Source organism: Cavia porcellus, unplaced genomic scaffold, assembly GCF_034190915.1.
Source record: "Cavia porcellus strain 051 isolate PalLab524CR breed Dunkin Hartley unplaced genomic scaffold, mCavPor4.1 scaffold_19, whole genome shotgun sequence".
Lineage (NCBI taxonomy): Eukaryota > Metazoa > Chordata > Mammalia > Rodentia > Caviidae > Cavia > Cavia porcellus.
In genome coordinates, this window is record NW_026947502.1 from 40,776,019 (window position 1) to 40,802,964 (window position 26,946).

The 26,946-nt window shown below is 34.1% G+C and overlaps 1 protein-coding gene across 2 annotated transcripts in view; it reads left to right on the plus strand.

Moving 5' to 3' along the window:
* The window catches only part of Dmxl1 (Dmx like 1), a 165,664-nt gene that overhangs the window by 70,730 nt on the left and 67,988 nt on the right, over positions 1 to 26,946 (plus strand). For both annotated transcript variants that reach the window (XM_063230962.1, XM_063230963.1), the window contains exons 20-26: positions 4,544 to 4,713; positions 5,288 to 5,385; positions 6,322 to 6,487; positions 7,264 to 7,525; positions 8,474 to 9,555; positions 9,977 to 10,168; positions 12,851 to 12,927. In XM_063230962.1, coding sequence (XP_063087032.1) covers positions 4,544 to 4,713; positions 5,288 to 5,385; positions 6,322 to 6,487; positions 7,264 to 7,525; positions 8,474 to 9,555; positions 9,977 to 10,168; positions 12,851 to 12,927 — 2,047 coding nt within the window. The remainder of the gene's footprint in view (positions 1 to 4,543; positions 4,714 to 5,287; positions 5,386 to 6,321; positions 6,488 to 7,263; positions 7,526 to 8,473; positions 9,556 to 9,976; positions 10,169 to 12,850; positions 12,928 to 26,946) is intronic.

Sequence of the window (26,946 nt, forward strand, 5' to 3'; positions counted from 1 at the left end):
AATATAGAATGTAGTAAAAATTTATTTATTGCTCAATCTGATAAAATTAATGTGAATTTCAGATACTTAATTAAATTAGTGTAATTAAGATATTCTTACAATACTGTTAGGACTCACAGTTAAAAGCAACAAAAATCTCAATTACGTTACTTTATAACAAAATATTTATGATTCAATGCCCAGGAATTGAAAAGAGAAAGAACTGGTTCCCAATGTTAGTGTCTCTAAGTGTAGACTGTGGGTTTGGGATTGCAAGTTGACCCATACTCACTGGTCTCTGTCTCTTGCTCTTTCTTGTTTTCTCTATGCTTCCTTCTCCCCATTTTATAATTAGTTTTTGGAAAGTAAAATGTAAAAGTCAAAATTAAATTCTTTTAAAATCCTTTTTGTTTTGAAAAAAATTAAAAGATAAAAATGATATAGAATTTTGAAACAATAGAAGAGGAACCATGGTTAATATATTGCATATTGTTTTCTTAAAAGCAGTTGCTCAAGATAAACACATGAGAAATTGATCAGACATTGTAAGCACAAACTGTTCTTTTCAATGAACTAATAGACATTAGTGGCATAGTTATTCTATCATATATATACACACACACACACACATTCATACTTATTCTTTCTCTTTTCTGTTTTCCCTCATTTCAGTTGTTCTTTCCTTTTGAGCATTTTCTTTTCCTTTCACTTTCACAGTGTCTGTTACACATTTTGGATCTTACTTTTTTAATATTTTATAATAGGGAGGCAATATGATATTTACACATGTGCATCTGATTTGTTTTACTTATGAGTGCTACATTGAACATGGAAAGTGCTGATATCTCTTCAACATACTGACTTCCAATCTTTTCATATATTCCATCTGTACAGTTTTCCATTGTGCCTATAATAATTTACATTCTCACCAATAGTGTACAAAACTTTCCTTTTCTCCATGTGTTTGCCAGCACTTGGTATTTTTTGCCTTTTTGGTAATAGCCATCCTAATATGTATAATATGACTTCTCCTTGTAGTTTTTTTTTTTTTTTGTTTAGAGAGAAAAAAAAACAAAACAGTATAAGGGTACAAGTAATACAGAATTTTAAAAAAACACAGTAAGAAATCACTAGTTAATAGATTACATATTGTCATCTTAGAAATAGTTGTTCAAGTTACAGGATTAAAGCATACAAAGTAGACATTCAAACAGTGAGACTGCAAACAGTTGTGTTCAGTGATCCAACAAAAACTTAGTAATATCGTCATCTGTCTTAACACACCTAAACACACTTGCAGTTGTATCCTTTTTTTTTTTTTTTGGTCTTTTTCATTTTTATCGGTACCGGGAATCGAACTCACGACTGCCTGCTTGCAAGGCAGGTGCTTATGCCGCTGAGCTAAACCCCCAGACCCTCAGTTGTATCCTTTAGAACACTTTTTTTTCCCTCTCTTTTTTACAACAACATTTACTCATTTTGGGTTTTATTGCTCCCATAGTTCTTAGTACATTTTTTTTGGAAGAGAATAGAACCAAATATGACAAAATAAAGCAGTCAGTCAAAACAAAGGATAGACGTACCACATGTTGTAAAAACATAATACAAGGTAATCAACAATGGTTACCATAATGCCTCTGGCTACCTTAAAAAGAATTGCCTATATCATTGGGTATAATAAAATTGAACAAAACAGTACAGAACAAGACCAGTAAAACCTAAACATTGGAAACATTACAGGACTTCAAAAGAAGGTAATAGTCAAACCAGAATGGGCATCATAGTGTCACTGCACTGTTAATTGTATACTTTGGTATGCAGACGCTTTTAGGTTTTGATGTATTCCTATTTGTCTGATTTTGTTTTAATTGCCTGTGCTTTTGGAGCCATATTCAGATTATTGTCACAGAACTTTTTGCCTATATTTTCTTCCAGATGATATGAGGTCTTAGGTTTAAGTCTTTAATTCATTTTATATAGTTAAAAGTATTCTTCTTTGTGAATGAATCCCTTTAACATTATGTGATGTCTTTCTTTATCTCTGATAGTTTTTCTTGCTTTCAAGTCATCTGGTACTCTATCAGGTACTCTTCATAGATATTCTATCAGTGTTAATATGGTATGTTCTTCTCTCTATATTTAGTTTTTGGCTGTGTCCTTACACTTGAAGTGGTTTCTTGTAGACAGCGTATAGCTGGGCCTGATTTTTATCCCACTTTGAGAAGCTCAGTCTTTCAATTGGTGGTATTTTTACTTTGACTATTCAAAGTGAGTAGTAGCACAGTTAATTTTAAGTTGTGTTAGAATATAGTAGATCTTTGTTGCCCTTGCTATCTTCTTCATTGTTTAATTCAACCATCAAATTGTATGTTTTGGGGATACAATATGGCATTGTAATACAGTGCATGTATACAATCTTTAGTGATTAGATGAGAGTAATTGGCATATTTAGACCTAGTTTCTTTGTGTTGGTGTTAACTGCCGCAATTCAACATCTTCCTGGTTAGCTACCTTGAAATATTGTTTATTGTCGTAAGTCTTTTGTTCCTATTTTTGTTTACTACATTTTGTGATACTGAGGATTGAATTTAGGAGCAGTTTACCACTAAGCTGTATCTCAGCTCTTTTTATCTTTTGATTTTCACATAGGATGAGTTGCACAGGCCAGCCTCAAATTTGTGATCCTCCTATTTCTTCCTCAAGAGTAGTTGGGAATATAGGTGTGTGCCAAGGTGCCTAGCTTACCCCATTATAGTTTTAGTGAGTATTATTTATATGATTTCATATTTTTTCTCCTTTATTACTTATCTCTGGTTTTACTTTTGTTAGTATTGCCCTGAGTTTCCATTTTACATTTATACTTTCAAGTAAGACATTCACATAACTTTAAACTTCACTTTCAGTGACACTGTAGTTTTTTTGCAGGGAATATGAGCATCTTACAATAACAAAACAATCCTATTACTTTTTCTTTTCCATGGTATTTTTGTTGTCACTAATTTCACTTTTATCTATGCATACATAGGAATATAGGAATATATGTGTATATGATACATGTAGTATGCATAATCAAATTATTTGTTGATTTAACAGAAGTGTAACAATATTTTAGGCAAAAATATTTGTTAGATCAATTTAAAAAACACAAAAGTTGTTTTGTTCAATTATTTTTCCTTTGTGCTGTATTTCTTTATATTGAATGTTTCTGTATCCTTTTCATCTGAAGAAAATATTTTAGAAATATTTTTTTGCAAAGCAAATTTATTAGCAATGATTTACCCAGTTCATGTTTGAGAAATTTTTTATTTTTCTTTCAACTTTGAAGAATCATTTTGGTGAATATAGAATTCTAGGTTGGTGAAGTTTTCCTTTCAATACCTGAAATATTTCACTCTGTTCTCATAAGAAGTTTTTATTGTTTCCAGTGAAAAATCTAGTGTTAATTAGATAAAGAAGTATTTTTATTGTTGCTGTGTTTGTTTGCCTGTTTGTTGTTAGCTCCAGCTTAAAGTTTTTTCTTTGTCTTTTTTTTTTTTTTTTTTTTTTTTGTAATTTGAATATAACATATTGGTGTGTTTGGTGGTAGTAGGTACTTTCTTCTGTTCAGCATTCTCGGAGTCCTGGTTCTGTGATTAACTTGAAAGTATTCTCAGCTATTGCTGCTTAAAAGAAAAACTTCGTTTTTCTTTCTTTCTTTTTTCTCTTTCTAGTAGACCACGTAGTTTACGCCTTTTGTTCTTGATGTACTGTTTTGATTTTGTTCATTTTATTTTTTCTTTTTCTGTTTGAGAAGTTTCTGTTGTCTTATTTCTAAGTTGGCTTATTCTTTTGGCATGTTGAGTCCACTAGTGAGCCTATTAAGTAGTATTAAATAGCATGAGCCTATTAAAGCATCTTACTAATATTTTATATTATAGTTGTAGGCTAGGTTATATTCTAAATTCTTTATGTTATGTCATTTGTTCCTTTGAACTATGTAATTTGATAGTTCTACCATCATTAACATTTTTAAATGGAGAAATTGAGGCATTAAGAAACTAACTTGCCCAAGTTTATATAGTTAATAGTAGGACTGAGATTTTTCATCTGCATTCTGATTGTGGCATATTTGTGGTGCTGTGCATATTGTATGCTTGATGTTTTTTTAATTCCATAGAATTAAATTTGTAAAACCAATGTTGGCTAAAAGAAAAAGAGAAGCAGCTTTGAAGAGAAAAGCATATCAATATAGAATGTTGCTTCAGGTGTTTCCCATTTTCTGGAGTTATGGGTCATACTGTAACTAGAGAACAAAAATACATTTATAGTTTTTTCCATAAAGACTTTTACATGTCTTTTCAAATATATACAAAAGTATTAATTATATAAAATTAATTATGTAAATTATATGTGCATTGGAGTGGGGAATTGTTGGGAGAACCAAGATTAAAAAATAACCCATACTTCCCAGCAATCTTAAAAATTAAGTGTAACTGCAAGTCCTATAAAAATTTACATGTTTTTATTTATGACAGTTATTATATAATTATATGTCTTACAGTCATTATTTTTGACATTTCTTCAGGCTTGTCCACTAGTCATTTTGCTTGGGCATTTCACTCAGTAGCAGAAGAAGAACTGCTGAACATGTTGCCAGCAATGCAGAAAGATGATCCCACTTGGTCTGAACTAAAAGCTATGGGTGTGGGGTGGTGGGTCCGGAATACCCGCATCTTACGCAAATGCATAGAAAAGGTAAGTGTGTTTGTTTCGGTGTAAAAAGTGGACTAATGTATTTTGGATGTTAAATAGCATTGCTCCTCTGCTATTAATTATTCCTTTTTATTTTAAAAATTACATTAATATATTTTGAAATATGTATTAATGTAATTTTTAAAAATGTATATAAGCCCTAAACTTGTAGTCCACACATTTAATAGTGTTTTTCTGATTTTTTTTTCTTTTGTCTTTTTCTTTTTTATTGGTATCAGGGATCGAACTCATGACCGCACACTTTCAAGGCAGGCGTTTATGCTGCTGAGCTAAATCCCCCAACCCCCTTGTTTTTCTGATTTTTACAGAAAGGTGAATGTATATTAAGAAAAGTAAAGTACACAAAAGAGCTTGTCATAAAAGACTGTAGACTTAAAAGTCTGTATCCACCACTACCATGAGTTTATTATTTGTATATACACACATGTGTTCATGTGCATATCTTTTTAAAAATATTTAGTATTTAACTAGAAAGCATGTGTCTTGTATAGGAAAGAAATTGCTTGTTCACTTACAAATCATGTCTTTCAAAATTTGCTATATATTCTCATTATAGGTAGCCAAAGCAGCCTTTTACAGAAAAAGTGATCCTTTAGATGCTGCTATTTTTTACCTTGCAATGAAAAAGAAAGCTGTGATTTGGGGATTATATAGGTAAGTAAAATACCTTTCCTTCAAAGTTTAAACTTTTCATGAGTAGACGCATAAAGTAAGATTTGTTCTGGCTGATACTAAAATGTTTAAGTTCTTACAGGGGAAAAGCTTAGGTTTTCCACTATGGAAGAAACTTAAAGAGATCATTGTAGTTTGTTCTATCAGTTCAGCAATGTATTTTTGCTTACTTTAAGAACTTCTCAAAATGCTTCGGTAGTACAACAATCACTAAATTAGAAACTTGTATTTGGGATGCAGAAGATGATGTAGTCCAGAACACATGTCTATCCTCAGCCCTGTTGAGAGCTCATAAGCCAACCTTTAGCTGTCAAAACTGTTTGCTTCGTATGGCCACTTACCTCATTCCTGAGCTGAATTCACATAGAATTTTTCTGGTTTTTTTTCCTCAGGATTTGGTGAGCATAATTATAATAAGTAGTTCATCATTTATGGTGTTTTAATTCCCAGTGCTCTGAAAGAACAGCTGCCTTTGGGAGAAAATCTTAGTACCAAATCAGTTTTCTAACAGAAGAAGTCTTTCAGGATTGTTTTCAATAAAGGCAGAGGCCTTAGATTTTGATCACCGAAGTCATTCCCAGCTGAGTAGAAGAGAAGGGTTATTGATGGAGTTTAAATGGCAAAGAAGCAGAGAAGTTAATATAAATTGTCTGATTTACTATAATAATATTATTTTGCCTGGATTTAAGGAATTTTTCATAGTGTTGCTCATGCAGGTTTCTTTATAATTTGAAAGGAAATTGGTTAATCTTAGACTGCATGGAAAAGTAATTGTTTACTAATTTTTTTTACTAAATAGGTATAGTAATTTTGAATTATGAAATGTTTCTATTGATTCTTAACTTTGTCCTACCTTTAGAATATTAATTCTAATTTGGAAATACTGTATTTCAAAGTTTTTCATACTTGCTTTTGTAGATCTCAAAAAGACACCAAAATGACACAGTTTTTTGGACATAATTTTGAGGAGGAGAGATGGCGTAAAGCAGCTTTAAAGAATGCTTTTTCCTTGCTAGGCAAACAAAGATTTGAACATTCTGCAGCATTTTTTCTTTTAGCTGGTTGCCTCAGAGATGCAATTGAGGTAATGAAACTTTTTAAAAACATAGCATAATCATCCTTATAATTAATATCTTTATGTACGTGTTACATTTTTAGTTTTTAAATTTCAACTTTAGAAATAACACAAGGCTAAAAATCTAAAAGTAACAGATAATACTTAATAACGACTAAAATTTTTGTCATTTAGCTTGAATGTTTTAAAACAAAATTAGTATAAACAAGGATGATTGGTTGGTAGGCTGATTAGTACATTTCAGTCTTAAAAATATTCGTCAACAGGTAAAAAAGTTAAAAGGTCTGCCTGTCTGTTTAGACATAATTTGAATGTATGTTTATGTGTGTCTTAGTCCGTAAGTCTTAGAAAATTTTTCATTATTTGTCAGGAAACTTTAATTATCAACATTTAAAGGTAGCGTTTCTGTCTTAAATTACCCTTTTTCTCAGTCTCACAATTAATTCAGAATAGCCTTTTTATTTGGGAAACACTGCAGTTGGAGAAAAGTAAAGGTTCAAGAGTAAAATAAAATATATAACTTGAATAGATGCTTGTAAGAATTATCTTGTGCTTTTTAATTTGGCTAAATCTTTAACAAGTAAATACTTAGTCCTAGCAAGTAGATTTGGAAATATTAACAAATGTTGTTAAATAGGTTTGTTAACACAAGAATTATAAATTTTGTTTTTTATCCTTTTTGGTAATTTTGGAAATTAAGCCTATGTTTTTATAGTTGTTAGTGAGTTGAATTTAGCCTAGAATGAAAGTTGCTTCTGCTTATTTATAAACAATGTTTTTTTAAGGTCTGTCTTGAGAAACTGAATGACATTCAGTTGGCTCTTGTAATAGCAAGACTCTATGAGTCTGAATTTGATACATCTGCAACATATAAATCTGTTTTACGTAAAAAAGTTTTGGGAATTGATTCTTCTGTCAGTGAACCCAGTTCATTGAGTGTAAATATGCACTGTGATCCTTTTCTTCGGAGTATGGCATACTGGATTTTGGAAGATTATAGTGGTGCTCTGGAAACCTTAATAAAGCAACCCATCAGAGAAGATGATGGTAAGCTGTACTTCTAACATATTAATGATTGAAACTGTTACTAGTATTTCCTGGGTGTGCAAACCACTGTTGGGTGCTAAGTGGAATATAAAACAGATTGAATTTATGATATAGTTGGAGATACAGGATTTGTATTCAGTTTTGCTTGTTTTCAGAAAGATAAAACCTTTGAAAAAACAAAACTTTGGATTTTTTTGTGAAATAGATTTACTGAAAATAAATATTATCAAAATTCACATATAAACATCTTTAAAATATATTGATATAAAGCCAGTTCTTTTATCTTAAATTGAATTTATTGTGCTTTTTTGGTTAAGAAATGATTCTTACATCAAGAATTCTTCTGTGATTAGTTGTATACAACTAGTTGAAATGAACAAGTTATTCAGAGTTGTCTAGGTAAAGAATGGTCTGTGCCAAGGCACACTAAATAAAAGACCCCAAAGGCAACACTGTATACATCTAAATGGAAATAAAATATCTACTTTTGGATATTAGAATGTAGAAATGCAAAGTGAATTCACTTGGGAATGAAGATAGAAATATGGAAAATTTTATATAGATAGATAATTTAAAGCAACTGGATTTCAGCTCAGGAAATCAAAAGAGAGGTTAAGAACTGAGCACTGTCAGCATTAAAAGTTAGAAAAGGTAGGAGAACTAGCAAAGCAGAGGCAGGAAAAGATTCCAGAGATGTGAGAAAAAGAAGTGTTACCTCAAGAGGTTTTTTTCAATAGGAAAACCGTATAACTTTTGTTTTCCTATTGTGTGAGAGCATTTTCATTATAAATATCTTCTTATCTGTTCAATACCATGCATTAATGTGATCTAGTAATACAATTTTGTCAAAGACCAGGCTGGTAAAAATTCCATTGTAGAGAAAATGGACTGTAATACAAAGATACACCCAATGTAGCTCTTGAAGAACTTTTCTTAAATTTATTTCAGATCAAGTCATGATGTCAGCCTGTAATCCTGCAGTTTTTAATTTTTACAATTATCTAAGAACACATCCTCTTTTACTGAGGCGTCATTTTGGATCATCTGATACATTTTCCACACAGATGGGTTTAACAGGAAAAAGTGGATTGGCAGGAACAATTAATTTAAGTGAAAGAAGATTATTTTTTACTACTGCTAGTGCGCATCTAAAAGCTGGCTGTCCCATGTTGGCTTTGGAAGTGTTATTGAAGATGCCCAAAGTCATCAAGAAAACCAAACGTTTTTGTAGAGCATCTAGTTTTCTGGATACTAGTAAAGATGTTTCGCCTCTAAAATTGGATTCAAGGGAAGACAAGTCTTCTGCTGTTGATTGGTCACAGTCTTTTATGAATGGTTTTGAATCTTCTTCAGAGGGTTCCTCAGAGAAACAGTCAAGCTCCACTCTTTCTTTTGATTGGAGCCAACCAAGTGTAGTATTTCAAGATGATTCTCTAGAGTTAAAGTGGGACAGTGATAATGATGAAGAAAATGAGGATCTTCCTATTTCAATGAAAGAACTAAAACCTTTACCAAGAAAAATAGATAAAAAGTTAGATGAAGTAAGTAATCATGCAGAATCATTCAGCACACTAGATGAAAGTGACATTTTAAATCCAACAGAAGATATAATTGCTGTTCAATTAAAGTTCAGAGCGTGTTTAAAGATTCTCACGGTAGAACTTCGTACTTTATCTACTGGTTATGAAGTGGATGGTGGCAAATTGCGTTACCACCTGTATCACTGGCTTGAAAAAGAAGTGGTAGCTCTTCAAAGAACGTGTGACTTTTGCCCAGATACTGAAGAACTACAGTCCACACTTGGCAAAAGTGGGGATGAATTTGGATTAAATGAGAATGTTGATGATTTCTGTCACCACACAAAAGTGAAACAACAGAAAGAAATCTTCCAGGAAAAAAGACAATGGCTCTTGAAATATCAATCACTTCTGAGAATGTTTCTTAGTTATTGCATACTTCATGGCTCCCATGGTGGAGGTCTTGCATCTGTACGAATGGAATTGATTTTGCTTTTGCAAGAATCACAGCAGGTATGTCATTCAAATTATCAAAAATACTACATATCTGAAGCAGTTTTTGAAATTGCATTATTTTGTTTTGAATATTAAAATTTGATTTTTTAAAACTATATTTGGTTTAAGGAATATTCACTTTTATGAATTTATAGTTATGTGTGCATTGCAGTTGGAGGATTATTCTATGGTCTTTTATGATCTACTTAAATGTGTACTTAGTAGTTTTAACATGAATCCCATGTAAAGTAGATAGCTTCTTTTTATTAAGAGAGCTATTGTCTCATCATTTTTAAATATGATTGCTTAAATGTTGACCTCTTCAGATCCCTTCTAACTCCCTTAAGTTATGCATTTAGTTTTTATTATTCTGAAGTTCTTTAGAGCATGCTCTCATTGCTTAACTAATGGTTTAACCTTTTTCTCCCCTTTGTTTAAGGAAACATCAGAACTACTATTTCCTAGCCCACTGTCAGAGCAAACCTCAGTGCCTCTCCTCTTTGCATGTACAGCCAGTGCCAAAACAGTAGTTGCCAATCCATTATTACACCTCAGTAATCTAACACATGATATTCTACATGCCATAATAAACTTTGATTCACCACCTCATCCTGACAGCCAAAGCAATAAAGTAAGTGCTTGGTTTCAAGATTTTAATATACCTATATATATTGACAAAACTGAAAGATAAATGTTAAGCCTTTTTAAAAAGCAAATGTAAATATCACAATAGATGTAGCAAGTGTTACATTGCCAAATTTATATTGATTCTGATTAAAGAAAGCTGCTGGTTGTAGACCACCTAGTCTATCTTATTTGTATTACTTAGAGCTGATAGAAACTTCAATTTTAAAAAATGAAATACTGATTATTTACTCTTCATTAAAATAAGAATGATAGATATGTGTGTAAATACGTGAGTGAGACCTTTAGTACTTATTGCCAAAGAGCTGATATTGTTTTTCAAAAATAGAAATTTAATATTTTAAGGATAGTGTTGTAAAATATTTTACCCCTGTTCTTCTAGGCTAGGCATTGCCTGTTGTGCTTATTAAAAACTTGGATTCCTAACTTCACTTCAGACTTACTGAGTTAGTCTATGAGAAAGTCCTAGAAATATGTATATGTTTAAGAAGTTCTTAGATGATTTTAATGCATAACTAGTTATTATAGTCAGTTATCTAATCAACCTTAGTATGTTCTTATACATCATTACTCATTTTATCTGTTGATACCACATTCCTAATTTCATCTTCATTTCCCTTGAAATCTTTTGAAATAGGACTGAGTTTCTTGAATGTCTCTTGGGCTTTTTCACTAATAGTTTAGTGTATGATTTTTGCCCACCTCATAGGCTATGATGTCACACCAGTTTGATTTTCTGCTTGCCTGAGAGTGGACTCCCCTTCCACAATTTTACCCTCTTGGATAATCTTAACTCTTGAAATTTGATTTTCCCTCTTCTTTTCCTGTACTGTTGCATAATATAAATACCTATGGAGCTTATTACATAGTGTGAAATTTAATTTCTTTCTGACCATGTGTGTTTTAGCCAAGCTATATTCCGTACTTAGCTTTAATTACAACATAACCGTACATACCAGTTTTTTGCTACTTTTAGCAGTTTTTGCCATTTGAAAATTGCTCTGAAACATTAGGGGCTTTGAAAAGCTATGGGTCTCGTGATTTTGGGAGTTGGCTCATCAGGTCTGGGTAAGACTAGATTGGCTGATCTTTGTACTTCATGTATTTGTCTGGGTTTATCAGAGAAACAGAACCAGTGCTGACCATAGATACAGAAAGAGGAACAAAATAAGAGCAAGAGCTGGAGAGAGTTTATTGAGAAGTTAGTTCATTTGACTGTGGAGGCTGAGAAATCCCAAGATCTGCACTGAGTAAGCTGGAGACCCTGAAGAGCTGATGATGTAGTTTCAGTCCAAGATTGAAAGCCTGAGAATCAGGAAGGTCTATAAATTCCACTTGAAAAGTAAATAGTGTAAGACCCAGGAAGAGCTGATGTTTCAGTTTACATATGAAGACAGAGTACCATTGCCCCTGTTGAATGCAGTGAGCATGGTGTTCCCTCTTAAGTCTTGTTCTCTTTAGGTCTTGTAGTTGATGGAATGTTGTGTACCACATTGGAGAGGTTCTGAATCAGGCTGCTGATTCAGGTGTTAGTTTCATGTTAAAATATCCGCACAGCCACTCTTAGAATTACTTTGTGCAGATGTCTTTGTGCTTTAAGACCCACTTATTCCTAGTTTTGTTGTTGTATTTTATTTTGTTTTGTTCTTCCACATGATGACTGCAGAGGTATAAGAACAATAAGAGTGTGATTTGCTAGGCTTTTTAAAGTGTAGGCTCAGGACTCACACATCACTTCCATTAGGTCTTCTTCACAAAACCATCCAGATTCAGAATTGGGAAATATTTTCAGTTCTGTGGAGAAGCTACGGAATACTGTGATTAGTGTGATCATTTTGGAACCTCTCCTATGTGATCTTTTTAAAAATCACATATATCATGTCTCATTGATAGTTAAAGCAGAAAATGAGATTCTGATATTTTACTATTTTTAACTATATAAACTTATCTTACTAAAAAAAATCATACCTAGACTCAATATTTATTCTAATTTTTTATTTTTTTTGTCTTTCTGAGGCAGGGTCTCACTATGCAATTCAGGCTGGCCTTGAGCTCACTTTGTAGCCCAGGCTGGTCTTGAACTCTCAACGATCCTCCTGCCTCAGCCTCCCGAGTGCTGGGATTACAGGCATCAACCACCACACCTGGCTTCTAATTTATTTTCTTATTTAACTTAAACAATTGTCAAACTTGGAATCTTCTATTACACAAGATAACTGCTTGACTCCATTGTCTTTCATACATTGTCCTTTCTCCTTTCTCTAAAATTTCATATTCTTGAGATTGTTTTCTCCAATAATTAGAAGATACAGTAATATTTTCTTCTGACAGTATAGGTGAGCTGTCATTTGTCAGTCTTCATTATTGTTGTTGTGGAAAAAATTACTGCTTTTAATACATAGTTCATGCTCTATTGGATAGCTGACATTTATTCTCTGTTGTTCTTGGAAAGGAAATTATACAGTATTTAGGTATTTTATAAATTTCTGCCCAAGGATTCACTATGTGTATGTGTGTGGTTTAAATATTAAGATTTCTCTAGTTAGATAGGAGTAGTTTTTTAAAAAAGAATAGTTTACCCAACCAAAGGTTTTTTCACTTAAAAAATAACCACATTGGATCTTGAAAATTTTATACTTAAAGTAATCTTTGTTTTTGTTTTTTCTAGGTATATGTAATGCATACTTTAGCAGCCTCACTTTCTGCTTGTATTTATCAGTGCCTTTGTGGCAGTCATAATTACAGGTAAATATCTTTTTATAAAATTTTAGAGTGCTTATAGAAATCAATGAGGTATTGTTCTTTATTATTTTCAACGTATATTCAACAGTTTCAGTAACGCAAAAAGTACAGCTGAGGTGTACTGAGTGCATTTTAACTTTGAAAATTTTAGAAATATGCCTTATGGCAAATTAATTTCAACTAAAGTCTTCAATTATTTTGCAGCTATTAATGATCACCACTAAATCTTATATTAGACATTGTAATAGATGCTGAGAATTTTAAAATGAGTAAGATAAGTACTTATCCCATAAAGTCAGTCTATTCAGGGAGAAATATTTGAACTGATAACTGATACTTAATATGGCATAGTACTTTAGTGATAGGTATTATTAATTTAGTAGATAGTGAAAAGTCCCAGGAGCATAGAAAAAGGAGTGGTTAATTTGGAATTCAGAAAAAATTTACAGAAGAATGAATGTTTAAGACTCTTCATAATCAGAAGTTTTTGTGTAATATATGTAGGCTTTAAAATACTGTTTGACAGTGTTGGACATCTTTCTATAATTTTTGGAACACTTTGAATTTATGTATTCAGATGTTAGCATACCTGTCTTCTTTTTTCTTTTGTAGAAGACAAATATTAGATCTTTTGGTTTCATCTTATTTTTAACTTTCCTCTCAGTCCTTTTTTTATGTGTTTCATTTTAGGGTAAATCCTAAGTTTGTTTTCCTGACATTTATTCTCTTTCTTCATCAGTGTCTTGGCTTTTTATCTAGATGGAGATCATATTTTAGAAATTGTGTTTTTGTTTCTTGTTGAAAATTTTAAAAAACTGACATATAATTTCATACTTTTTTATAATGCAATGAGATGTTTTGACGAAATTTACACAATATCTAGTGATCAAATCAGGGTGATTAGCATACCTATCACTTCAATCATTTAACATTACTTTTTGGAGAGGAGATTTGAAGTCCTTTCTCCAGCTATTTTGAAATATGCAATAACTCATTCTGTTGCACTAAGGGACACTAGAGTTTGTTTCTTCTGTTTAACTGAAATGTTACACCAGTGAAATGTGCTTTTCTTATATTCTGCAACCACCTCTTCCTAACCTCAGCTAACCACAATTCCACTTTTGTACTTATATAAGATCAACTTTTGCAGCTTCTGCATATAAGAGAACCTTTAGTACTTAGCTTTCTGTGTCTAGCTTATTTTACGTTACATAATGTACTGTAGGCTCATCCACATTGCTACAAATGACAGTATTTTATTCCGTTTATGGCAGGACAATATTTAATACACATACCACATTTTCTTATTCATTCATGTGTTGATGGATATCTGTTTGACTTTATCTTAGCCATTGTGAATAGTGTTGCAGTAAATATAAGAGTGCAGCTACCTCTTTGATATAATGATTTTCTTTCCTTTGGATATAGCCAGTAGTGGGAATAGTGGTGTTGATTATATTTTTTTAAGGAATCTCTATACTGTTTGCTATAATGACTATGCTAATGTCCATACATTCCTACTAACAATAAATGAGAATTTCCCTATTGCAATCTTCCCCAACATTTGGAATTTTTTGTCTTTTTAATAATAGCTGGTAATCTGGAATAAGATACTTTACAGTGCTTTTTAAAAATTTATTATTTTTTATTAGTACATGTTTGTAGTAATAGTGTTTACATTCCTCATGTGGAGTTAGTACATGTACATAATACATCTTATTTTCCTTTTTTCTCTCCCTCACCCCCACCTCCTTTCATCTCTGTCTTGATCTTCCCATTTGAGAAATACTTATCTTCCTACTTTTTATTACCTTTTAGTTTGCAGTGGTTTTGATTTCCATTTTCCTGATGATTAGTAATAATTGAATCTTTTTTGTATACCTGTTGTTCATTTGTATGTATTCTTTTGAAAAGTGTCAGATTATTTACCCATTTTATAATTGATCACTTAGAGGGCATTGTTTGATTTTGTTACAAATTGAATTTCTTCCAGAGGGCTAATTAGTCCCTTTGTCGGATCAATAGTTCCCAAGTTTTTTCTTCCATTTTGGAATTGCTTGTTCATTCTGTTGGCTATATTCTTTTCCATGCAGCTGGTTTTTAGTTAGATATAATAACATTTGTCTGTTTTTGCTTTTGTTGCTTATGCTTTTGAGAACTTAACCTAAAACATTTTGACATAAAAGTACCTTGAAGTGTTTCATCTGTGTTTTTTCTAAGTAATTGTATAGTACGTGTTCTTGCATCTAAGTCTTTAGTCCATTTAGAATTGGCTTTTGCATGTGATGAGAAGATGGAGTCTGCTTTTATTCTACATGTGGATATCCAGTTTTCTAATCATTTTATTAAAACATTGTACTGTATTGAGCATATAATTTTAGAGAAACTTTGTCTTGGTTCTCCATTGTTTTCCTTTGGTTTGTGTACCAGTATGCCTCTGCTAAGTACTTGAGTTGTCCAGACTGGGCTTAAACTTGAGGTGCTCTTACTTCAACCTTCCTTTGGGCTGGAATTAGGATTTCAGATTTTGTATCACACATGCCAGGCTCATCTACCTGTCTTCTACCATCATAAAGCACCCACTTTTCTCTGTGAAGCAGATAAGAATTTTGCTAAGAATTGTGTGGAATATTCAAAAGCAAAAAGAAATGCATTGAAACTTTAGATTGCTTTGGTTGTTATGGACATTTTTGGAAGCATAAGTTAAAAATGTATTAAATATTACACGGAAAATTGCTGTTATTTCTAAAATTCTTTATCACACTAAGCGTATTTGGGGGCATTTGTCAGCAGGTACTATTTAATGTAAATGGTACCCTCAAAAGTATGAACTGTAGACTAATACCTCACCATGCTTTTAAAATATGATTTCATTTTATGAATATGGAGGTATACTTGCTGCCAATTTATTTCCCAAGAATTTTAAAAGGTTAATTGCCCTTTATTATTTATTTTACCTCTGTATTCAAACCCCTAATCCTTTTCCTCTTGTCTAATAGTCTAACTTATGTCTTTTTTTTTTTTTTTTTGTCTTTTTCATTTTTATCGGTACCGGGGATCGAACTCACGACCGCCTGCTTGCAAGGCAGGTGCTTATGCCGCTGAGCTAAACCCCCAGCCCCTAACTTATGTCTTTATGTCTTGAATTTTTTTTTTTAAGGCACATACTAGGGAAAACTTGCAATACTTGTTTTTCTGAGTCAGACTGATTTTACTTAAGATAATGATCACCAATTGCATCGATTTCTCTGCAAAGGATATGATTTAATTCATCTTCATGGGTGAAAAAATACATATACATGTATTTCAGTGTGTCATGCCATTCAGGCATTGATAGACACATGACAATATTCAGTATTTTGTCTGTTGTATACTGTGCCATATTAATTCATAATATTCACAGTAAAGGTAATAGATACCTTTGTAACAGTGATAGCGTACCTTTTAGAGCTAAAGTGCTATAAATAGCCTGCTGCGCACATATGCCATAGGTTTGCCAGCACTGGTAAGGGGTGCCTTATTTTATTTCTCCATATCATGACCAGGATTTACTGTTTTTTCATATTCTCAATGGTAGCCATTCTGTAGGAGTAGGATGAAGTGGAATCTCACTGTAGTTTTCATCTCCATTTCTCTAATGGTTAAAGATCTGAATGTTTTTCATATGACCCTTTGTACTTTTGAGAAGTATCATTTTGTTTGCTAATTTATTGATTGGGCTACTGGAGATTTTTATGTTAAATTTTGGGTTCTTTATGTATTCTAATTATATTCTTATTCTAGATATTAATCTGTTGAAAGAGTAACTGGCAAGGATTTTCTCCATGCTATGGCCTGTCTCTTTACTCAGGAACTTTTTTAATTTGATGTCGTATCTGTTTAACCGTGCTATTATGTCCTTTGCAATTGAATTTCTTTTCAGTAACACTTTGCAAATGCCTTATTTCTATATTTCCTTTTAGCAGTTTCAGAGTTTTAGCCATTTTGAGTTGATTTTTTTATACAGGATGAGACATAGTATTATAGTTTCATATTTCTGCAAATGTACATCCACTTTTCCCAGCACTATTTGTTACAAAGGCTATCTGTTCTCCAATTTCTATTTTGACTCCTTTGTACATAATCAGGTAGCTGTAGTTGTGTGGCTTTTATTTTTGTGTCCTTTATTCTGTTCCATTGGTCTGTGTTTCTATTTTTGTGCCAGTAGCATGCTGATTTTACTATGACTGTAACATAATTTGAAATTGGGTGGTATAGTGTCTCCAGCTTTGCTCTTTTTGCTTAGGATTGCTTTCATTATTCTGGATCTTACACATTTTCATACGAATTTTAGAATTTTTTTCTCTAGTTCTTTAGATATGTGAGTACAGTTTGCCCATTTTTTTATTTGTCCATTTGGAGTTATATTTTTTGAGTTGATTACATATCGTAGCCATTAATTCTCTGTGAGAAGAACAGCTAGCAAGAATTTCCCTCCATTTGTAGACTAATTTTCTTCTTCCATTTTTGTGCATAAAAGCATTTTGATTTGATACAGTTCCATTTGTCAGTTCATACTATTATTTCTTACACCGTTGGAGTCCTGATTTGCAAGTCATGCCTGTTCTTGTATCCTGAAATGTTTCTTCTATATTGTTGATTAGAAATTTCAAAGTTTTAAGCCTTTTATTTAGGGCTTTGATCTATTTTGAGTTAACTTTTATATAGGGCAAAAGATGAAAGTCTAGTTTTAATCTTCTACATAAGGGTAACTAGTTTTCCCAGAAGCATTTGTTAATGAGACAGACTATCTTTCTCCAAGATGTTTTTGCCCCTTTGTCAAGAATCACATGGCTGTGTCTTTGTGGGCTTATTTTGGTGTCCTATATTCTATTCCATTGGTGTATGTGCCTATTTTTCTGACAGTACATGGATGTTTTTGTTACTGAGGCTCTATTGCATGTTTTGAATTCAGGTACTGCGATTCTCTCCAAAATTGCTGTTTTTTATTATCTTGAAGTGTGGACCTTTTATGCCAGATTTCTTCAGGGATTTTGTGAGGGTATGTTAAATATGGATGAAAGCCTTTTTGGCATCAGTTGATGTGATTTTTAACCTTTATTCTATTTATGGCATGTACTATGTTTATTGATTTTAATCTGTTGAACCGTCCTTGCGTTCCTGAAATGAAAACAATTTATTTGATTAGGGTGGATGTCCTTTTTAGTGTGCTATTGAGTTTGGTTTATAGTACTTTATTATTTCTGTAGCTATGTTCATGAAGAATATTGGCCTGTAGGTGTGTTGTTCTTGTTGTGTCCCTATCTACTTGCTATCAGAGTGCTGTTGGCTAAATAGAGTTTGAAACTGTTCCTTCTCTATTTTATGGACTAGTTGGAGAGACTTTGGTTTTATTTCTTTAAAGGTGTGGTAAAATCTCATGAATCCACCTGTTACTGGATTTTTTGTTAGGAGATTTTTTTTACTGCTTCAGTCTCATTGTTACTGACCTGTTTAGGATTTTTATATCTTCTTGGTTCAATTTTGATAGGTCGTAGGATTCTAGAAATTTTTCCACTTCTACATTCTCTAATTTATTAGAATATAGGTTTTTAAAATAGTCCCTGATGTCAGTGGTGTCCTTTGTAGTCTTCCCCTTTTCATCTGTAATTATATTAATTTAGATCTTTTTTCTTTTTTGGTTGGTTGAAGTGTTTATCAATTGTTTGTGTTTTTTGTGTGCCGGGGATTGAACTCATGACCTCATGCTTGCCAGACAGGTGCTTATGCCAGTGAGCTAAATCCCCAGGTCCAATTGTTTGTATTTTCAAAGAACTAACTTTATTTCACTGGTCTTTATATTGCTCTTTTAGTCTCTATTTCATTAATTCAAGCTCTGATCTTTATTTCCTCTTTCCATGTAATGAGCTTGACTTACTTTAGTTTGTTCTTGTTTTTCTAAGACCTTGAGTTGTGTACTGATTCTAATCATTTCACTGATTTTCTGATGTTTGGTTCTTTCTTAATTCTTGTTAACTCATGTATTATTGCTCTTCTATATGTACAGTTTCTTCAAATATTTATTGCAATATTGGATTATTTTATCTCTTGCTTGTCTTAGAAAGTCTTTATATGATCTTCAGTTCTAAAAGATAGCTTTAGTACATGTAGTAAACTCGGTCAGCAGTTGTTTTCTTTCTCGACTGGGATTGAGCTTAAATACCTCCTAGGTTAGTTTCCCAGAGCATGTGGATTATAGATATGTGCTACAAAGCCTTGTCCAGTTTTTGTCAGTTTTTTAAAAATTCTTTGTTCATCATTTCTCCCATTTTTATATCTTTGTATTCACTTATTGAAGAGTTATGAACTTTTGTAGGAAATATTCTTGGTTAAAATTTTTAAATCTCTTAGGATAGGCATCTCTTCACTTTTAGGTGTGGGTCTTAGTGAGCAATACAAAACAAGGGTTGGTTCACATCAATACTCCTAGGTTAGTCAGTCCAGGAAGACTCTGAGATACATTCAACTGACCCAGCAGAAGAAATTCAGGTGACTAGCCCTTGCCCTACATTGTGGGATCCAACAACTGGGTGAATGATAGTCACACATTTAGGACCCTAACATACACACAAAGGACAGGTGAGACCAGTGAGAGTGAAAAGACTAAAATATGAACCAAGAGGTGAAAGTGGCAAAATGAAAAAGCAAAGTGCAACCTCAGACCTCCAGCCCATGCATAATAAGTATAGGAGATATAAACATATAAGAAATTGGGAAGCCATGCTGGGTCTAGGTGGAGCACACTAAGAAGCTAGCTCACCCTTCTGGTAAGCCACTGTACAAACCATGAAGGGTCCAGGAAAAGAAAGGCCAGATCACCTTCCTTGTGAGTCGCCAGAAACCATGTTGGCTAGCACTCTGGAAAAGGAGATTGAAGAGGACATCAGAAAATGGAAAGATATCCCTTGTTCATGGACAGGAAGAGCCAACACTGTGGAAATGGCCATACTTTTGAAACTGTTGTACAGATTTAATGCATTCTTGATCAGAATACTATTAACATACCTCACAAATCTAGAGAAAACATTCCCAAAATTCATTTGGAAGCAGAAGAGTCCTAGAATATTGAAGGCAATCCTGGGCAACGAAGGCAAGGCAAAAGGCATCACAGTCCCTGACTTGAAACTATACTACAAAGCTACTGTGATAAAATTGGCATGGTACTGGAATAAAAACAGACCTGAGAATCAGTGGAACAGATGAGAAGATGCAGATGCAGCTACAAAGGCACTCAGCCACCTTATCTTTGACAAAGGGGCAAAATATGTTCACTGAAAGAAAGTTAGCCTCTTTAATAAATGGTGCTGGAAAAACTGGCTTTCCACATGTTGAAGACTAAAACTAGGCTCATGTTTATCACTATGTACTGAAATCAAAAATGTATCAAAGGTCTAGATATTAAAAAAAAAACACTAGCTCTACTGGAAGACAAGTTTGGTAGAAGTCTTGAAGGCATAGGAATAGGCAGAGAGTTCATGAACAACATACCAACTACACGAGAAGTACTTCAGAGAATCAACGACTGCAATCTCATCTTATTAAAAGGTTTTGCAAGTCAAATGAAATCAACAGAGTAAAAAGAGCATCCACAGAATGGCAAAAATTTTAGTCAACTGTCCCTCAAACAAAGGACTTCTATCTAGAACATATGAAGAACTGAAAACCACTAGGCCTCCCAGGTTCAAAGACCCAATCCAAATATGGGCATCTGAGGTGAATACGCACTTTGCAGGTGATGAAATACAAATGACAAATATATTTAAAAATTCAACATCATTAGTCATTATTTGCAAATTAAAACAACACTGAAGTTCTATCTCACTCCTAAAAGAATTACTATCAAGTGGTGGAGGGGCTGTGGAGAGAAAGGAACCCTTTTTCCACTTTGGTGGGAGTGTAGACTCATACAACCATTGTAGAAATTATATGGAAATTCCTCAGAAAACTAGGATTGGAAGTTCCATTCAACCCAGCAATTTCTCTTCTGGGTATTTTCCCAGAAGAGTTGAAGACTTTATACCACAGCAATATATGTACATACAAATTTATATCACCACAATATGTAATAGCCAAATTTTGGAAACAACTCAAATGCCCATTAATGGAGGAATGGATAAATAGATGTATTTTTATACAGTGGAATACTGCTCAGCTGTAAAGAAAGGATAACCTTGAGGTTTTTATAGGTAAAAAGATAAAACCAGAGTCCTTATTCATAAGTGAAATAAATTTGATTTGCATACATAAACATTGTATTGTCTCCCTAGTATAAAAAACTGAAAGAGTAAATAAGCTCTAAAATGTACAGTAGATATTGTGAAAGGGAAAGAAACTGCTCTAAAGGAAAGAACAATTTGGATGCCAACAACAGAAAAGAAAAAAAGAGATATATATATCCAAGGGCTGGGGATTTAGTTCAGTGATGTAAGTGCCTGCCTGCCTGGCAAGTGCAAGATCGTGAGTTCGGTCCCCGATACCAAAAAGAAAGAAAGAAATACATATCTCCAAGATAGGTAATTATACTACCAATCTATATTAGGTCATCAAAAAAGAAGTTTGCATTTTCATTGTTTGATCATTTTTTATGCCTATATCTTGTAATCTGAGCAACTACTTTGAAGATAACAATACCAACTATATTAACTTTTGTTAATCTTCTGTTATTTTGTTAGGAAATTCTATATCATTCTTTAATCCTTTTTGTTTTAAAATAAGTAAAATAAAGGTTTTAATTATTAATGCAAAAAATGAAAAGGGCCAGGATATGGGAAAATGGAAGAAGTAACAACATTTACTAAAAGAGAAAATGAGAAAGAATATAAAAGAGGAAGAGATAAAAATCCAGTTAAAAAAATAGAAAAATATGTAAATAAAATTAAAAGTATGAGAAAAACAGTAACCACCAAAAAATAAAGACAGACAATTGAGTCCAAGAAATTTCCCTGGGGTTTAATTTGGGTGGGTAACATTTCTTTCCCAGTCTCTAATTAGGAATCCACCATATATGGAGGAGAGGGATACTGAGTCATGTGTTTTCTCTCTACTGTCACCTCACAGACTAGTGCTGTCTAAATGTTTGTCACACTTGACTTTACTGTTTAGCAGGGCAGGTCAGCTGTATGCATTCTGTTCTGGAGCTTTTCTCATTCCAGAGGGTTTTTCTTGTTTCCTTCAGTGTACTTGGAGCCATGAGTCTCAATGGGCTGTGCAGCATACAGCCACCTAGCTATCTTCCTTGGGCCTAAGACCCATCATCCATTCACTTAGCAACACGGCAGGCATCCAAGAGGATTATTCCTGAACACTTCAGAGAGTGGTAGAAGCAAGTGGACCACTGAGTTTGTTCTGTGCTATGCTCAATCCTGGTCCTTTCGAACTAGTCGCCTCAGAAAACTACAAAGGATGTGTCCTCTTTTCTCACTACAAAGTGTTGTGCTGCTGAACACTGATGTTTGTATCTCAGGCATCCTGCTGTTTAAGCTTCTTGGTGTCTTAGCTACCCCTTCCTCTCTCTGTAACTGTCTCTTATGGCTGTCTCCTATTCTGTGACCAGAACAGTGTCCCTAGGGACCGTGAAGTCTAATTGTTCCATAATTGCTGATGCTGAGAAAGCACATTCTGAAACAGTATGCTCCTGTCAATATGGTTCCTGAATATGGCACTTTGAGGTATGATAAGCACGATAGGGATTTCTTCTCCAGAACCAGCATACCATTGTAGAGCAATAACTTTTAGGCTAAATCCCCTTCTTGGATTCACACCTCGCAATAATTCTGAGCTTCTGTGATTACATTTCTGATTTGTTGAGAATATTTTGGGTTACCAAGCCTGTCTGGGCTTACCTCATGTTTCGAAAGTCAGGTACCCTCTGCCTTTCTTTACCATTAGGGCCCAAGCGTTTATTTTGTGTATTGCCTGGAACTATTTGTACTTTGCTGTGGGTTGCCTTTCTGTTTCTTCGTGCTTTATAGCTTTCTTATTGCTTCTTTCTTAGCTCTCTGAGCTCTTCTTTGCTTTCTCTCCTTGGAATATAATTTCTTCAAATTTCCACCATCTGACCTAGAAGTTCCTGTTATAGACATTCTAACAATATCAAGCCATTCCATAGAATAGTTTTCTTTTTGTATTCCCATCAATTTTTGTTTCCATTAAAGTTTATTCTTTTTTTTCATTAAAGTTTATTCTTATGAATTTTTTTTGTAGCTATTGTAAATGGGATTGCTTTCTTAGTTTCTCTTCAGGAAGCTTATTTCTAGCATATAGGAATGCTGCTGATTCTTCTTTGTTAATGTTGTATCCTGTCACTTTGCTATATTTATTAACTAAAGTTTTTTGGTGGAGTCTCTAGCTTTTCTGTATTTTCCATCATGTTGTCTGAAAATAGGTATCATTGACTAATTAGAATTCCCTTTATTGCTTTTTCTTGTTTAACTGCTTTTGCCAGGATTTCCAGGACTGGCAAAAGTTGAATAAAAGTTAATGTGGATATTTTTGTCTTGAAAGCTTTTCTTATTCTGTGTTAAATCTGGCTGGATCATCAGGCTGGCCTGAGGTACATTTTTTCCACTCTATTTGTTGAGAGTTAAGTTTTGTTTTGGTTTGTTTTTAAATGATCAAGGTATGTTGAATTTTATCAAATATTTTTTCCTACATGTTTTGAAATGAACGTTTTCAGTACTGGGATTGAAGCCAGGACTATTACCATACAGGAAATGCCACCACCATGCCTGCAGAAGATGTTTTTGTCCTTGATTCTGTTGCTGTGAATTATCACATTTACTTTGTGTGTGCTTTTGTCCTTGGAATAAATCCCACTTGATCGGAGACTGAGAGAACATGGCGGACAGACAACAGCAACTACTGAACGCTCTCTAAGGGCTCGGCTCAGAGGCCAAGAATGATGCGGACTAAGGAGATACGAACCAGTAGAGATATGCTCTGCTGACTCAGGAACGAACTGGGCTGAGAGAATCCAACTTGGAATACAGTCCTGGCGCTAAAATAGGAACAGAAAAATCTCGGTGTGGAGGCTCGACTCCGTGCCATTGGAAACCGCGGTTTGGATTTCCCGCCGCCCGGCGGCCGGCTACTTCCACAGCGGCTCGGCAAGGAGAGACGCGACTGCCGAGCTCTGGGAACGGGAGTCTCCGAACGGAGTCGGAAACACGACGGATAGGGAGGAAGGCTGACTGGTGGCGAGGTGAGCGAGGAACTGACTCCCTACCGCAGTTTGACTCCAGCGGAGGTTTTTTCTGGGCGCGGGCAGTCCTGTAAGAGCAGGGTGCGGTGGCAACTGCAGCCGCACATTTCCCTCTCGGACGGGATTGGTGAAAGGTGCCTGGCCGGAGGGACGCTGCTCGCGGACTCCCTAGGCTGGCCTAACCCAGATCCCAGAGCCTGACGGTGGCCCGGAGGAGCGACCGACTCCCGCGTAGGCTGCCTCCTCCGCAACTCCCTGGGGCGCAGCAGTGAGCGGGAACAACTAGCCAGCGCAATTTGATCAAGCTGTGGCTGACAGGCAGGGAAGCCGGGCCTCCTGTGTAAGATTACATTTTATAAGGAACAGAAAATATGGGGAAGGGAAGCAACAAAAAAGGCTCCTCGACCCCCAATCCTGAGAATCAGGCAATAGTGGACACTGCACCAATATACATTAAGCGCCATTTAGAGAGCCTCATAGACCAATTCAGGAATGAAGTTATCAATGACCTGAGGCTAGAAGTATGCAGAATAGTTAGAGAAATGCTAAGCACCACCCAGGAAAAAGCAGATGGTGGAATGGAAGAACAGAAAAAGAGGGGAGAATTGCTTGATGGAGAAAACAGAGAAAGCATTGAGTATGTGAAGCAGGTGCAAAGGGACTATCAAGAAATTAAGAAGTCTACCCAAGACTGGCATAACAGCTTGAAAGAAACTAAGGACAGACTATCTGAATTGGAGGGCAGACTTGAAACATGGGAGAATGAAATGAAAAACTTCTTAAAAATAACAAAGAAACACACAGCAATAATACAAAGACAAGAAGATGATAAGAGGAGCCATAACTTAAGGATTAAGAACATAAAAGAAGAAGTAGGGACACAAACAAGTGAACTACAAAAGCTACTCACAGAAATAATCCAGGAGAATTTTCCTAATTTAGCAAAAGGTAAAGATACTCAGATGTATGAGGCATACAGGACCCCAGCTACCTACAACCCTAACAGAGAAACACCCAGGCATATAATAATAAAAATTCCAGAAATTCAATACAAGAACAGAATATTAAAAGCTGTAAGAGACAAGAAACAGATCACTTACAAGGGAAGACCCATCAGAATTACAGCAGATTTCTCTTCACAAACCATCAAATCACGAAGAGCATGGGGAGAAATAATTCAAGCTTTGAAAGATAATAATCTCCAGCCAAGATTGAGATATCCTGCACAACTGTCCCTGGAAATTGATGGAAAAACGAGGTGCTTCCAGGATAAAGAGGAACTGGGGGAATTTGCAACCACCAATTCAACCCTACAGAAAGTATTGCAGGATATTCTAAAAAAAGAAAAATACAAAGAACCCAGAAATAGGGGCGGGGAGGCCACAACGAATGGAGCAAAGAACAAAATGAAGAAGACAAACTGACAGCTACTGACAGAAAAAGAGCTCAACAGAAATGAGACAGAAGATTGGATGATAGGAACAGCTTTTTTTGGAGAAAATGACATCTTAATAGGTAATGCTGATTTAGTACCATCTTGTTTTGAAGTCTCATCTAGCTTTTGTTCTTCTGTCTCCAATGGTCTAAACAGGTTGTATCTTATTGGATTTTGTTATGTACGATAGTATAAGAAAAAACCTTTTAAAGACAAGGAGATTATACAGAGACCATTGTTCATTTTCTGTTAGTCGATTCTAAATACTCTATAATGCTGTCATTCTCTTAAATGGATTTACATTGTTTTGATATACTTAATGCTACAGTATAAGAAGTTGTACTCAAGGACTTCAGGGAGGGAGTCAATATGGTAACTATTTTTGGGTCAGGATTAGCTGGTGGTGAAACACTATTCTGCTTAAATGGTTATGTTTTGATCTGCCCTGTTTCGCTGTTATGCCCTCCTTTTTCTCAATCTCCACTCCATTATTTACTTTTTTTATTTTTATCCATTTAATTAAAGGGAAAAATATAGCAGGATATAATATAGTAACCCACTTTGACTTTCTATTATCTCGATTTGAAGCCCTGTATTACTCTCACCATCTTGTTTTTGACTGAGGTTCCTATATTCTGTTTTGCTGGATAGTATCAGGTTCGAAAGTTTAGGCATCAGCTGAGAAGATAATGAGATTCATTATAACGCCCATTCTCGTTGACTTTTATCTACTTTTGAAGACCTACAATATCTCCAATGTTTTGGTTTTGTCGGTTTTATTCTTTACGGTTTTGTTCAATTGTATTACAACCAATGATATAGGCAATTCTATTAGAAATAGCGGGAGGCATTATGGTAACCATTGTTGATCACCTTGCATTATGTTTTTATATTATCTATTATGTCCACCCTTTTGACTTGACCGATTCTGTTCTGTTATGTCACATTTGGTTTTACTCTCTTCCAAAAAAGCAACAAGAACCGTGGGAGCAATGAAACCCAAAATGTGTAATAGTCACTGTACAAAAGAGAGGAAAAGAAAGTGCTCTAAACTATATAACTGCATGTATATTTAAATGTATAAGATAGAAAATGATAGCACAGAGTTTTATTGGATCATTGAACAGAACTGTTTGCAGTATCATTGTTGGAATGTCCACTCTACAAGCTTTAATTTTGTGACTTAAACAATTATTCCTAAGATGGCAATATGTAATCCATTAACTAGTGATTTCCTACCGCGCATTTTTTTTATTCTGTAAATCTGTATAACTTGTACCCCTTCACTGTTTTTTTTTCTTTCTTTTCTTTTCTCCTTAAATAAAAATAAAAAAAATAAAATAAATAA